Source organism: Centrocercus urophasianus, unplaced genomic scaffold (assembly GCF_019232065.1).
Source record: "Centrocercus urophasianus isolate 14NV4802_14NV808 unplaced genomic scaffold, USGS_Curo_1.0 seq_1199, whole genome shotgun sequence".
Taxonomy (NCBI): Eukaryota; Metazoa; Chordata; class Aves; order Galliformes; family Phasianidae; genus Centrocercus; species Centrocercus urophasianus.
In genome coordinates this window covers 17,955-32,796 of record NW_024884363.1, presented here as the reverse complement: position 1 = coordinate 32,796, position 14,842 = coordinate 17,955, and the positions used below count along the sequence as shown (strand labels likewise).

General features: G+C 45.1%; 1 protein-coding gene across 4 annotated transcripts; it reads left to right on the top strand.

Moving 5' to 3' along the window:
- The first annotated feature begins 2,536 nt into the window (after positions 1 to 2,536).
- Positions 2,537 to 13,108, top strand: LOC122155534 (collagen alpha-1(VII) chain-like). Of its 4 annotated transcripts, none has more exons than XM_042809439.1 (9): positions 2,537 to 2,628; positions 2,980 to 3,057; positions 3,318 to 3,371; positions 4,709 to 4,757; positions 5,778 to 5,816; positions 7,834 to 8,001; positions 10,438 to 10,506; positions 10,980 to 11,150; positions 12,797 to 13,108. In XM_042809439.1, exons 2-9 carry the CDS (start codon positions 3,034 to 3,036, stop codon positions 12,808 to 12,810), a joined length of 588 nt encoding a protein of 195 aa, XP_042665373.1. In that variant the 5' UTR covers positions 2,537 to 2,628; positions 2,980 to 3,033; the 3' UTR covers positions 12,811 to 13,108. The 4 variants fall into 4 exon arrangements, with proteins under 4 accessions (XP_042665373.1, XP_042665370.1, XP_042665372.1 ...); XM_042809436.1 differs by having other exon boundaries at positions 10,435 to 10,506; XM_042809438.1 differs by lacking the exon at positions 2,537 to 2,628 and adding an exon at positions 2,644 to 2,754 and having other exon boundaries at positions 10,435 to 10,506.
- The last annotated feature ends 1,734 nt before the right edge of the window (positions 13,109 to 14,842 follow it).

Genomic DNA, 14,842 nt, shown 5'->3' with positions numbered 1-14,842 from the left:
CCATGACAGCTGTGCTGTCTGGAAACCCATATACCAACACTTACAGAGCAACTCCAGCAAGGATCAGCACACAGCTGTGCTTCTCCAATAGTTGGAAGAGATAAGACACTGCCCTAGACCTCATGGATTTATCTTCCTTGGAGGGCTCTGCTCCAGTTGCCATCCAAAGGGTTGCATCTCAAACCCTCATGTGACAGAGAACCCCAGATGGATCCCCCCACATCACCATGTATACAGGCTGCCCAGGGATGTGGTGGAGTTGTTGTCCCTGGAGGTGCTTAAAAACTGTGGAGATGTGGCACTTGAGGACATGGTTTAGTGGGCATGGTGGGAGTCGATGGTTGGACTTGATCTTAGAGGTCTTTTCCAACCTTAATGATTCTATGATTCCATACATATCCTCCACTTACGAACTGGCACCTGAGGTCTCCCAGACTGAGAGAGGATGGCTGCAACATCTGCTATCTTTCTGTGGGATCTTGGTCGATATACTTCATCTCTTGGTGTATTTATCCCCATAAGTATTTTTTCCTTTCCCCTCTTCCTATCTGCAGTGCAAGACGTGACTTCTCAATGAAGGAAGGAAGGCTGCTAATTTCAAGTTAGCATCAAGTGCACCCCTCCTATTGCTTATTATCTAGGGAGCAGGATGCCCAGGCTCCAGAAGGAGCAAGTGGCTTTCAAACCCTGTTTGAAGCCCACTCTTAACAGGTGTCTTTGCATGCAAGACATGCTAGGCATCTTTTGAATGTAACAAAAAGACTTGGAAATGAGACATGCTAATGCTGTTTATGAGTAGGAACATGCTGCCTCCAGATTCTATGGTAATGAAGGGTGTCTTGCTGCTGCCAACACAATGCAGAGGGACAATACTAGAGATTAATGTTAATCATCCACCCTTAGATAGCATCCATTAAGTAACGAAAATTTTTCAAATGGAAGAGGACTGGAAGTGAAAATACCTTTTTCAAGTGGTGAAACTGACTGAGTTTTAGGCTTGAATGAAAGAATATATACATTAATATGAAAGAAGAGAGAACAAAAGAAAAACTGAAGTTGAGTAACTACCTGAAAGATAAACTATGTCAAATAAGCCATCTCAGAGATAGCCTTGTTTTAACTTGCACTGGCCTCACTTGGTGTGACATGTAACACCATTGAGTGATTTGTCCTTAACAAAAGTAAGTCTAAGGAGTTAATCCATCTGTGTGTGTGTATGTAAACAACACGTGTACACATACTGTCTGCAAAATCATAGAATCATTAAGGCTGGAAAAGAAATCAAGGGTCATCAAGATTAACCATCAACCCAACACCACCATGCCCACTAAACCATACCCCAAATGCAAAAAAAAACTTCATTTTGCTGCCAGATGGGAAGTAGATTGCATTGTAGTTTGGAGATAAGGAAAAGAAGTAGGAACTCTGGCTTTAATCTTTTATGTACTGCAGATTTATCCCAGCCAAATAATCCAAACTCTCATGGCCACTGCATCATGGTCCTGTGCCAAATTACAAACACGTTTAAAAGCACAATGAACTTAGTTGATGTACAGCTACATTTGACATTACAGGTCTATGCTGGTGAAGATGCATCAGTGAAAAATGTTCTTGCTGTCAAAGGTAGAAATTGGGATTGTTCAGGCACAATTCTGCATGAAGTCCAAATGAGTCTGGACCTCATTAGGTCAACTAGATTCACTGCCATTCTTACAATAAGGGCAGTGAGGCACCTTTACAAGCTGCCCAGTGACATAGAGGATGCCTTGTCCCTAGAGGCATCCAAGGTCAGGATGGTGTGTCTGAGCACCTGACTGAGCTGTAGATGTCCCTATTCATTGCAAGGGAGTTGGACCAGATGGCCTTTAAAAATCCCTTCCAACTCTAAAGCCTTCCAACTCCAACTGGAGCCTAGCAGAGGATTGGTTAAAGGTTTCTGTGCAGGTTTGTTGATTATTAACCAAAAAAATGCCATGTGTTGAGAAAGTTTGTAACCAGAACACAAGGAATACCAAATGCAGGGGTTTAAGTCCTAGGGAAGAATTAAGGAAGGTGGTGGAGCCAAGTCCGTGTTGTAGTGATAATCAGGTTGATCGTCTGTATTATGTCCTGTGGCATCAAATAAAGGCTTGATTCAGAACAGCCTGAATATAGAGGAAGCTTTGGGACTCCAGCATTGCTCAGCAGCTACAGCTGAATCCCATGCTGTGTTTCATCATGAAACCATGGGTGATTATTGGAAGAACTGTCCTTACAGCGGGCAAAGTATAGAAATCCCCTTTCTAGAACACTGAAGTATGGGCCAAATCCAGCCCCAGACCATTGCTCTTTCCTTCCTCACTCCCTGGGCTGCACCTTGTCATGAAAAATTTATCGAAAGAATCACACAGGGGAGGAAGGAGCCGAAAGTACGAGAGCCCTTCATGTATGTTTAAAAAGGCTGGAAGTTTTTAGATTAGCATTTACAAGCACTGCATGCTCAGAAAGACAGGTATGAGATAATAAATGACTTTCATTTAGACAATGATTAACGAGAGACTGTGAGATGCCACTTTCTACACTCACAACTTCTACTTGCCTTTTCCCTAAATAAGAAGAGAAAGCCGCTGGGTCTGAACTGTTTCTAATGTGAGAGGGTGTTATCATACTCTGCAAGTCCTTCTCCTCCTGCTGAGACTCTGCTTCTTAAATTAGTGCTGAACAAAGAGCTGGAGAAAGAAAACTTCTGCCCCATAGCACTTGCCCTTTCTGAAGGTTGTTGGCTATAAGGAGATCCTTGTGGTTGCCCACATGGGGCAGATGGTGCAAAGTCCAGGGTTCTGTCTTATCACATCTGGTCTGTTTGGAGATCCAGAGGACTCTTCAATTCCTCTACTGATCCCCACATTGAGCTTTAGGGGAAATACCCCAAGTTGTGTCATGAAAGATCTCCAGAGACTGTCCCAGTACTGCTAATGGAGCTGTTCTCATCTTCTCTAGGGTCCACGAGGGAGAAGAGGAAGACCTCAACTCTGCCTCAGAGGTCCTCCAGGCATGGATGGGCAAAAAGGAGTAATGGTCAGTATGAGGATGAGCCATCCTTGTGTCCTGGTGAGGGAGCCTGCACCAGCCCTCTGACACACGCTTTGTCTCCCTGCATGTGGATGATACCATTCCTTCCTGCTCACTGATAACCCTTAAATTTATGGGAAAACACGTGAGCATTTTTCCCCATCTCCATTTCTAGAGCATCCTTTCCTCTCTAAGGTGCACTTATTCTTGGAGCATTTAATGTTCAATTTACTGAGCTTTTGTAATGACTTAAGTGTTTTTAACAGGGTGAAAATGGTCCAGCTGGTCAGAAAGGAGAAAAGGGAGATCCTGGTCTTTCTGTGAGTACTTTAGTCTAAGATTTCATCGTGTTACACAAGGCTGAATAGAGAAAATAGGGCAAAATGCCCCTAAGAGGCGTAAGGGAGGAGGGAAATGATGAGAAATAAATTCATGCAGAGAATATCTGGGAAATGAGAGTGTTGGCCTTTACCCAGACAAGGGTCAGATTTACATGGGCTGAAGCAGGAGCAGTGTGCTAGGCAGCACACTGAGAGTGCAAACAATGACCCAGAGCTTGGGGCATATTTCTCCTCTTCCATCCTTACCGTGTTTTTTCAAACTCATGCTTGGCAGATAGGATTGATACCATGCTGTATTTGCATCTTTTCAGTGTGTAGATGTCTGGCACTATTAGTTTTATAATAGATGTTAATGGTAAGGGTGTCCTATGAATGGGATGCTGAGTTAAGATAAGCTTTCTATACAGTAAATGCCCCGAGATTTGTCATCCTGAAAAAACAGTGACCATATCATACAAAGTTGCATTAAAATGCCTGCCACTGGACATGCAGGATGCTCAACTTCAACTCACAGAATCATAGAACCATATGAGTTGGAAGGGACTTTAAAAGGGCATTTAGTCCAGTTCTCCTGCAGTGAAAAGAGACATCTACAGCTTGATCAGGTGCTCAGAGCCTGGTCCAGCCTGACCATGAATGTCTCAAGTATGGGGCATCCACACACCTCTCGGCAGCACGTTCCAGTGCCTCAATACCCTTATCGTAAAAACAGGTTGATGGTTGTACTAGATGATCTTAATGGCCTTTTCTAACCTTAATGATTCTGTGATTCTATGAAGAGAAGTCTGGCTAGGACATAATCATAGAATATCCCCACTTGGAAGGGACCCACAAGGATCCCTGACTCCACACCACCTAAACCCTATGTCTGAGAGTGTTGTCCAAGCACTCCTTGAGCTCTAACAGCTAGGTGCTGGGCCCACTATCCTTGGGAGCATGCTCCATGCCCATCACCCTCTGATGCAGAATCTTAACATGAGAAGGCTGTAGGGCCACCATTAAGGAGTTCTAGGCCACCATGAGGTGATTGTTGGCAGCCATGAGGCCTCCCCTCATCCTCTTCTGCTCTGGGCCAAACAAACCTAGGGACCTCAGCCATTCGTCACACATCTTGCCCTCCAGAGCCTTCTCCACCTTCATATCCCTCCTTTGGGTGCTTTCCAATCGTTTTATGTTTTTATTCTATTGTGGCACCCAAAACTGCAAAGAGTGCTCCAGGTGAGGTTGCACCAGCAGAATGGGAAAGAAAAAGCTGAGGGAGATGGTGCAGGGGTAGAAAATCTCTATTAATCATTTTTTTTCTCCCTGTGGCACAGGAGGAAGAGGTGAAGGAGGTGGTCAGGAGCGAAATGAGAGGCCAATGTGGTAAGTCAGCTGGCGAGCTGCTGGCAGCGACTAAATTGGAGTAATTTGAGTGGCAGCACAGGCTTGCTTGACCCAGCAAATATCACCCCATTAGCAGTGAGCATAGATGCGTCACCTCCCGTCTACTTGGAGATGAGTGTGGGCTTTTGGGCTGCAGAGTCTCTGCTGTAACCCTGACCTCCTAGTCACACTTTAAATCTTTCCCTTTAAAACCTCTGTTTTCACGTTTCCTTTAAAATCTCTGTCTTCACGTTTCTTCCCTGGTGGTTTTGTCAGCAAAGCTTTCCTCCCCACTCATCTCCATTTCCCCACTGATTGGTGAAAGGTTCTGGGTCACAGGGAAAAGTTTGGAGATAAACTTTGGAGATAAATGGGGGAAATTTTGCATGATAACAACACTTTAATTCCTCTCTGCTTCATGGCACTTCTTGACACCTCTTCAGTGAAAGCAGAAGAATAGAATCATTAAGGCTGGAAAAGACCTCTAAGATCATCCAGTCTAACTGTCCACCAATACTGCCCACTAACCATGTCCCTCAGTGCCAAATCTCCTCGTGTTTTGAACATCTCCAGGCAAGTGACTCCACCAACTCCATGGGCAGCCTGTTCCAGAAGGTCAACCAAGACCAGAAGGGTGACAAAAAAAAATAGTGGGGAAGACCACACTTTGGGATTTTTCAAACCCCAAGCCCCCACATCACAAAGGTTTTTGGCTTTTGTGGTTGTTGCTTCCTTGCCCTGCAAAGGTCCAGCAGAGCTGCCCAACTCTTTTGAGCATTCCTATGGCCAAAGAGGATTGGAGGTCACCACTGCACTTGCCAAGATGATTAAAATGGAGTCACACTTGTTTCTGACATTAGGAAACATCTGAATGTTTTAAGGGATAGAAATCGAATATAACCCATGAAAGCATGTGCTGCCAATAACAATAATCATTTCATTAAAAAAAAAAATCTTTCCAATGGCCAAAAAAGAAAAAAAGAAGCAGCAAACAAACTCTGCCCTGTCTTCTCTTTGCAGATTGTGGAGATGAGCTGGGAAGGATGCTTGTGGAAAAGGGTAAGTCTGTTGATATCCATACTGAAATACATGGGAGTGTGCGCTGGCTTAGAGGATGTTTCTCCTTACCCCTAGACTGAGTGAAAAGATGTCATTAAATACCTTTTTCTGAGTTTCAACATGGAAAATGACCCTGGATCACCAAGCGTTTTTAGGTCCCAGCTTTTAGGAGGGCTATTTCTTGAGGGAAATGGAGAAACAGGGTTAAGAGAAAAGCCAAGAGGTCACCAACTTCCACCCTGTACTGCAAGACAGAATACAACATTCCATCTCCTGCTTTGGAGTCCTATTTCTTATGCTCCATGTCATCTGGATGGTCAATCTGCTGGTATACAGGAGACCCTACATTCAGAATCATAGAATCTTAGAATAACCTGAGTCAGAATGCACCTATAAGGATCATGGAGTCCAACTCCAACATTTGGCCAAGGGCTTATCCTCTCTGCTGAATTAAAGAACACTTAGAAGAGTCACTTTCTGGGTGGGCAGTGCCCAGGGTGATGCATCCAAAGGTATGCGTGGATGTATCTTACACTCTGTATGTCATCATGGGAAGTTTTTGGGCTTTGTAACATGAGGGCATTACTGACTTGGATGGCACCAGACACTCTCCTTGCAGCCACTGCAGTTGGTCTTTCCCTACCTGTCCGGCGCTTAAAACAGGCATAATCAAAGGATGAGCAGCAGCTTGCCTCTAAAATGAATATATCTTCTCCAGAAATGGATTTGCTTTAATTTTTCCTCCATAATTATTTGTTGTTGTTGTTGTTGTTGTTTTAGCCTTCATAGCACATTGTTTCATAGTATATAAAGCAGAGCATTTCACAAAGGCGGGGACTTACTAAACAGAGAGATGGGTCAAGAAGCAAATAGCCAAGCTGCTTGGCAGCAACCTTGCTCTGGCTGTACTGAGCCAATGTAATCACAGACACACGGAGCAGCTGGGTACTCCCTTGGCATGGGACATTCCCAATTACATTAGGAACAATTTAGTCTTTTCCAAACTCTGCGTCCCCCTCTCCTGCTCTGTATTTAGAAAGCAAAGCTATCAGGGTAGAGGTTTCTCCCTGGTATTGTCCATGGCCCCATCCCTGGGATCCCGCCCTTGCATTGGCCTCTACTTGCTGCTGTAATAAATCAGGGCAAATGAATCCTGCGTGCTGAATGCTCTTGGACACGGAAGCCTCCGTGCTCCTACAAAAAAAACCTTTGGTGAAATGTTTTGCATTCATAACTCAGATGTTACCCAAGGGCTCTGTGTGTTATCCAGATGCTCAGCCAGAAGCACATCGTCCTGTCTCCAACTCATGTTCAAGGCATCTTTTTAGAAATAGCAGTAAGTTTGCAAAGCCAGATCAAAACCACAGTGGACATGCTACAGAGTTGATATGGAATGGATTCAGTTTGCTGGTCCACATTGCTTTAAAACATGTTTCTGGGTCAATTTTGCACAGCCAGGCTCCATCAGATCTACCACCCTGTAATTTCCAACCCTGTACATGCATAAAGCCAAAACTTCATAAAAGACTTGCCCTGCTAACATGCTGCCCATCCACCAAGAAGACTGGCACAGCTCAACGTGTCATGAAGATGCTACAGGTCCCACAGACCTTTAATTATAGCTTTGATCATCTGCATCCCAAATGACACGGTGAACACAGCCATGGAGGTACCAATGAGTTCCATCACTCCTTGGGAACAGTTTCCTTTAAAACCAACCTTTATTCTGAGTAAGTTTAACATATCCCAGCCTTCCTTGGGAAGATGGGAGACAGTATGATTTGTCCATAAGTTCTTGCCCTTCTTTACAGCGTATATGATTTGAAAAATGGTTTCCTAATCTGATGCCATACCTGTGAGCCTGTGAGTTTTTGAAGGTGCAACATTGAGTTGTGACTTTTCTCCCATACTAGTAGTCACTTTGTTGAACTACAATTATTTTTCTAAGCATGAGAGCTCAGCTGTCAAACTGTGGTGCCAGATTTCATCATCACTGACCCAGCAATTAAATCCACAGGCCTGGAAGAAATTGAACTCAAGAGGCAGCTTCAAGGGTATTTTCAGCCTCAAAAACACCCTGGAAGGGATGGTGAACACTGGGAGGAAATGCCTAACAAAACCCAGAGCATGACCACATGGATGACACCATCAGAGTCCTTCCTGGAGACACCTTCTCTTACGACAGGTAAGTACATCTGCCTGGCTGATTGCTTTTGAGCTTTTCTATCATGGGAGATGATGTCTTCACCTCTCCCAGAACACAGCATGAACCCAGTGCTGAATTCCTTTCCTCTGTGTTAGAAAGGACACAGATATGGGATTTCCAACAAGGGCTCCTACATGAGATCCCCCGTGTTTCTCTGTGATTCAGAGGTGAGATCATCCAACACTCCAGTGTGTGGCTGAGGGAAATGCCAAACACACGTGGCACCATTGGTGATCACCACCTACCAAAGAACACATTTTTAAGTGCTGGAAGAAAGCAGCCAACATTTTCAGGCTGATGCTGTCCCCCTCATGTCCTTTGTAACTTCTAGTAAGGCTTTCTATCAGCCAAAAATTGCATCTTTGAGACCAAACACTCAAGCTATTACAGACTATTTCTGCCCAGGGCCTCATGAACATATTAATGGGTAAAACTCATGATTGCAGCTAATGGAAAAACAACTGGCTCTATTTCTCACCCTTTATGTTGGCCAAGAGAGAGGGGGAGACAGAACAACCAAGGTCCTGCTCTGCAGATGCATGCAGTACAGTCCTGTCTGTACAGGGGTGGAAGGATGTTATGGCCTGGCCTGCAGGCACAGATAGGATGAATCCCCAGTTTGCTCCAGGACCACTCTGGGATTAACTGGGATGGTGTCCTGGCAGAAAAGCCCAGGAGACGGATCTGTTGGATATCAGGAGCTCCATTAAAGCTTGGCTAAAAATGACCATCTCTCCAAAGAAAAGACAGGATGGGGCAGTTTCAGCTTAATTTCAGATCATCAACCCTTTTTTTCTGTGAACCACTGTAATGAGCATTAGAGTGAGGAACATCTTTGCTCAGTCATGGAGACCTGATGACCCATCAAATCCCTTCAGCAAATACAAGTCTTATACCTCCTTCTATCCCCATGGGCTAATAATTCATGGGTGGCTTTTCCGGGATCTATGGGCATCCCTGTGCCCTGCACACTAAATGGAGGTGAGCAAAGCCTTTGATATAATTGATTTTAGGAGTTTCTGAGCATTTCTGCCCTGAATCTTGGCAGCAAGATGGAAATTACCTTCACCAAATGTGACTCATATGAACCACCTGCCCACATATCCATCACATCTTCAGACCACTCCGCATTCACCCATGGTCCTTCTGACTTCATCTGTGACATTTGCCTTTTAGTCTTGATTTTTGGGAGACAGAGAGTGAAAGCACTGTGCAGAAATGGTGGTGGACAGGAATAGGAGGATTATGGGCTTGCTTATGAAGTGTTTTCTTCACTCAGTACTCAAAGTCCAAACATATCGCAAGAAAGTGCAGTAGAGGAGGGGAGAGTTGAGTCTCACTTCTTCCAGTTCAGCAAACCAGAAATTCAGATGTTTACACCACGACTTCTCAGATTTTGTCAACAGGAGGAGGAGGGTTGAGTTGTATGAAGGGAGCAGCCCTGAGGGGGACAGTCACTGATTCAGCTCAGAGAGATAGGTACTGACAGGGCAAGATGCATTCCGAAAGACAAATGATTTGGGCAATCAATTCTGCTACTTTGGAATATATTTAAAAAGTGTGACTCCAATAATACATACTTTCAAACCTCAAAACAAGTGGCAGCCTACACAGGTTGTTGACCTACATTTTAAATATCTTTACCTTTATTACACATGATGGTACTTTCATGAGCTCTGGGAAGAGTTTTAAGTCAAACCTAGTGATGATTATCTCATTTTTTTCCCCATGTAACCCTCTAAGGAACAAATAATCCCCACATATCCAGCTAAACCTGAAGCTGGCCTCAACCATCTCCACTTTCCTCTTGCCCATCACTCAAACTCTCACCTAATATCTGTGCTGCACTTGGGAGACGTCATCCATCTGGATTTAAACTCACTTTATATCAAGGCAGCGTTTGGGATCGGGGCGGTTTGAGATCGGCAGAGCGTACCACATGTTATTGAATCACAGCTGCCGCCGTCGCCAGCCGACAATCCCATTAAAGCCTGGGTCTGAGGCAGGAGGGCCCATAAATCGCTCCACTAAGTGATGAGTGCCGATAGGCGCTGGAAATGTTAACAGGATTCTGCAGTCGGAGGGTTATTACTGCCAGATTACAATCGCCGCTGGCTTTTCAAAGCTTCCAGATTTACAAAACTCCAGCCTGACATTTATCTCCTGCAAGCAACCACAAATACTTCTATTTTCTCTGACTAACACCCAACCTTTTTGACTGAGTTGTTTAATACCATTAAGAATTTTATTGCTGCCAGTTCTTCCCCCTGCCTCACCAATAACTCCATGACATTTATTAAGGGAACTTGATAGCCAGCAGAAAGCCATGTAAGGCTCCAATGATCAATATTTAAATGATGGCTAATTTGTTTGCGTGCCCTTATTATGTGTGATTTCCTTTTGCTTCCCCAGCAGCTTCCAGTGTGCAGCCAATAAGAGGTCTTCCTCTGTACAAGCGCCGAGAAGCTCACGATCAATTACCAGGTGAAATAAACTGAATTAAGTGACATTTAGGGAAGTCACTACTCGGGTGGGAAGTGCTTTTTGGCTCTGAGATCAAGGGGATGTGGGGCTGAAAAAGCTACACTCGCCAGCAAGCAGAGGTTCAAATCTCAGCTTCACACTTGACTTAAAGTAGCTGCATTCGTTCTGGTAGTGAACAAAGTAGGGGTGATTTCAGACCATTCTGTGTTGTCCAACCATACCAAAAAAAAAGTGCACGGTGAGAGTTTCCTGTGCAATGTCCCCGGAAGCAACCAACCCTACAGTGAGGAGCTTTGTGCTCATCCCACTACGGGAATCCACCCTTGGTCCTTGCTGCCTCTTTTGCTCTTGCAACCTCATTGTGATGACCGTGGGACAATGGGAGCCGTTGCACCAGCCCCATGTGTTTGTCCAAGGTGGTCTTTTCCCACCTAAATCCCACATGTGAGTGGTTGTGGGGTGTCTCCCTGCAGCCCCCTGCCTACAGCCAATGGACGAGGGCTCCTGTCGACACTACACCCTGCGCTGGTACTTCCACCCAGAAGCAAAAGTCTGTCGACCCTTCATCTTTGGGGGATGCCAAGGGAACAGCAACCGCTTTGAAACCAAAAGGAAGTGTGAACGGCTTTGCAAAATCTCAGCAGGTGAGAAATCCACTAGGCTCTCTTCCTCCTAGGAGGAAGCAGGAAAACACATCCAGGATCTGTCCGCCTCCATTGCCTTATGGTGTGCCACCAAGGACCCAGGCTGCAAGCTGCAGCAGGACGAGGGCAACTCTGCTACTCTTTTAATAAGCCAGGATGATAGAAGGATGATTTGGAGCAGCATGGGAGGATGGTGGTGAGGTCAGATGAAAAGGGGAGAAGGAGGAGAAGCTGTTCCTTTCACCTGTAGGGAAAAAGGATGTGTTCAAGGAAGAGTTGCCACTTTGGATGGCAGCAAAGGCCTTGAGGAGGCCAATTTGCCCATAGACTTCTCCAGATGGGCTGCCCAGCTGTTGTGGCTTTTGACATACCCTTCCTGCCCAGGCAATCCTATAACCTTCTCCATCCATACATCCAAGTTTCACTTGGAGTGGTGCCTCTAGTTTCAAAGTCTGCTTCTCCTCTTGCTCCCAGTGGACTCCGCACTCAGATCCCCTCCAGCCCATCCTGAGAGCTCCCGAACATCTCCTTCCTTGAGCTTGATGAAACACAGGGTGGACATGGGGGTGAGGTGGAGGGTTCATACAAGCACCAGTGGAAGATTTCCTTGGGGGCATTCAAGGCCAGGTTGGAGGGGGATCCTGAACAGCCTGATCTGATGGCTGGCAATCCTGTCCATGGTGGGAGAGTTGGAATGAGACGATCATTAAGGTCCCCTCCAACATAAGCTATTCTATGATTGTATGAAATTAGCTCCTCCTGGCCCTGACAGTAATGCAAATGCTACAGCTGCCAAGCAATACATGAGCTGCAGCTGAAATGCTTTCCTAGAAAGGTGCTCCTCTCTCAGCCTTTTCTTTAAATGGAAGAAATCCTTCTGGACAGCAGAAGAAATGTATTAGTTCTCCAAAACAAATACTACAATAATGATTTTGATGAGGTTCATCTGCTAGTTGGCACCCACTTAGCCTGGCTAGTGCTCACATTTACTGGTCTGTCTCTTTGCAGTGCACCACACCTGGGGAAGTCACTCTCAGTGCTTTAAATCCCTGAGTAAGAAATGAGCTGCTTCATGTCCAATGCTGCAAGCGTGGGGCATGAGCATTAAATGAGCATATAGGTTCCCTGTAGATATCTTCAGCTCCATATCTCCCTTTATAGAGAGAAGCAGCCATTGTGGAGTGATAGTCCTACAAAACCAGGCCAAGTCAGTGTCCTCCATGAACCACCATAAGGGTAGAGAAGCACTGGAACAGTTTGCCCAGAGATGTGGCAGATGCTCCATCCTTGGAGACGTTCACGGTCAGGCTCGGAGCTCTGAGCAACCTGATCAAGCTGTAGGTGTCCCTGTTCACTGCAGGGGAGTTGGATTATATGACCTTTAGGGGTCCCTTCCAACTTGAATGATTCTACAATGATTTTATGATTTCTCCTCACTGACCCTGAAGAGTTCCTAAAGCTGACCTGAATCAGGATATTTGCTGTTATCAATGTCTGGCATGTCACAACGTGACCAGGCATGGACATCCCATGGCATCAGAGACCTCCTGAGCCTCTCCAGACAGGGGAGGTTCAAAATAAAGCCCATGCCACATCCAACCTCCAACATCCCCTTTGTTTTCTCTTTCCTTGCTTTCCGACACCAGTCAGAGGGAGGTGATCAGCTGCAGTTGCCATGCATCAATCAAAGATAAATGAAGCTGCAAGAAGTTTCTCTGGGACATCTTGGAGACTTAACAAGCAAGACAAGCCATTCAACATGAAGAAGAAGCAATGTTGGAATACTTGTAATTATGATCAGGAAACAAAATGGTATGAAGAGAGGGAATCATCTGAGTGCTCAGGAAAGCCCAGAGGCTCACATCTGTACTCTTTGTCCTGCAGCATGACTGTGCAAATCCAGGTGACACCTACCATGAGTTTATTTTTGTAAAATAAAAGTGTGTTAATGCTGCTGAGTATCGTTTCTAGCTCATAATTCAACTCAGGACCAGTGACCCTTTTAAGAAAAGCAGATAGAATAGTGGAAATTTCCATTGCCCAGTGTCCAATCAAGTGAGTAGATTGAGCCCCATCCCATGGCAGACAAACTCCCCTTGGTCTTCAGCAAGCCCAGTTTCTCTGTCCCAGATTGTATGATAAGAAAGCAAATGAACTTCTCCCTACAGATGCCATCTCCATGTCTTCAAGGAGAGATGTGGAGATCAAGTGGGAGGGTAAACCTTTGGGTTTTGGAGTCCCTGTGGGCCCAGATTAGAGGGGTCCTGTTCAGTAACATCTCCTCCACGTGCATATCATGGGACAATATGGACTCCTGGAAGGGACAAAGCAGATCCAACAGTGTGAAAGTCTCTCCTGTGTCCTCAAATACTCATAATTTGCCAAAGCAACCACAAAAGTGGAAGATTCTGTCTTCTACAAGAGTGAAAAAAGCACTGTCATGATGCATCGAGGTAGGAAATGTGGTGCCTGAAAACGACACCACTCATTGCATCATGTCTTCAAGGATTGCACTGGGGATTGCCTTTCTTCCTCCAAACAGCCTTGGTGAGAATGTAATGGTTAAATGAGGATTTATGGTGGTGAGAAACTGGGGGAAATAAATAGGAAATTATCAGGGGTGTTTATTAAAAGGTTGAGCTCAGATTTCCCAGGCTGAGCAGGGTTGCCTCATTGCTACAGGTAGTACAGCAGGATTTCCCTTGCCCACAATGTCCCAGGTTCCAAGGAGAGTTTAGCAGAAAAATCTGGGTTTTTCATTCCTCCTGCAACCAAAATAATAGATAATAATAAATGAATAAATAGATAGATAGATAAATAGAATTTGGTAAAAGCTGGAAACAAGAGAAGTGACATTTTCAGACTAACATTTCCAATCTCTCCTGTACTTCGGCAAGACAAAAAAACATTCAGGCACTGCATCACAGCAAAAGAAAAAAAAAAAAAAAGAAATTCCCTCAGAGTAGAAACAAAATGTTCCTGGCTGAGCAAAATATTGGCTGCAGCCTCATCCAAATTAAAGCTTTGCTGTGTTTCCAGGTGAGGCCACAGCATAAAGCAATGTTTCTGGGGTGCCCGGCTGTGCAGGTGCTGCAGCCCAGGAGATATTGGACTGAGAAAGAACAGTCACCATGCACAGGTAGGAAAATTCATCTTTAGGTGGAAACTTGCCAAGGGGAACAATGTGTTGAAATGCCACAGTTTTGCAGAGCGAACATTTCAGAGCCTTAAAAGAGATGGAGAAAAGGGACTTGGACGTAGGAAGGGCACCTGTATAACAGTTCATCCACATCGACCTGAGCTGGGATGTCTCTGGCTGCAACATCCCGTGCCCTGAGTCATAGAATCATAGAATCATTTGAGTTGGAAGGGACTCTTACAGGACATCTGGTCCAACTCCCCTGCAATGAACAGGGACGTGGAATGATCCTTCCTGATGCAAACCAGCCCACAGCTGGATTGGAACAAAAAATATTTATATGGGCAGATCAAAAACAAGGCAGGAAGATTTCCTCCATCCCTTGGCTTCTCCCCGAGTGGCCCCAGGCCCACATTTCTTTGTCCACCTATCAATTTTACCAGGGCACTGGAGAACAGGAGGGTGTATTTCTGTGGGCCAGCAAAGCACTTGGCAGACATGTTATGCTGACATCAAGTCTGAGGAGAAGATAAGCAATGGTAATTGCATGAAG

Excerpts from the sequence above, each read along its gene's own strand:
- LOC122155534 (XM_042809436.1), top strand. The coding sequence starts at position 3,034 with ATGGATGGGCAAAAAGGAGTAATG. Across the intron at positions 8,002-10,434 it reads GACACCTTCTCTTACGACAG|CAGCTTCCAGTGTGCAGCCA; the intron begins GTAAGTACATCT and ends TTGCTTCCCCAG. Across the intron at positions 10,507-10,979 it reads AGCTCACGATCAATTACCAG|CCCCCTGCCTACAGCCAATG; the intron begins GTGAAATAAACT and ends GTCTCCCTGCAG.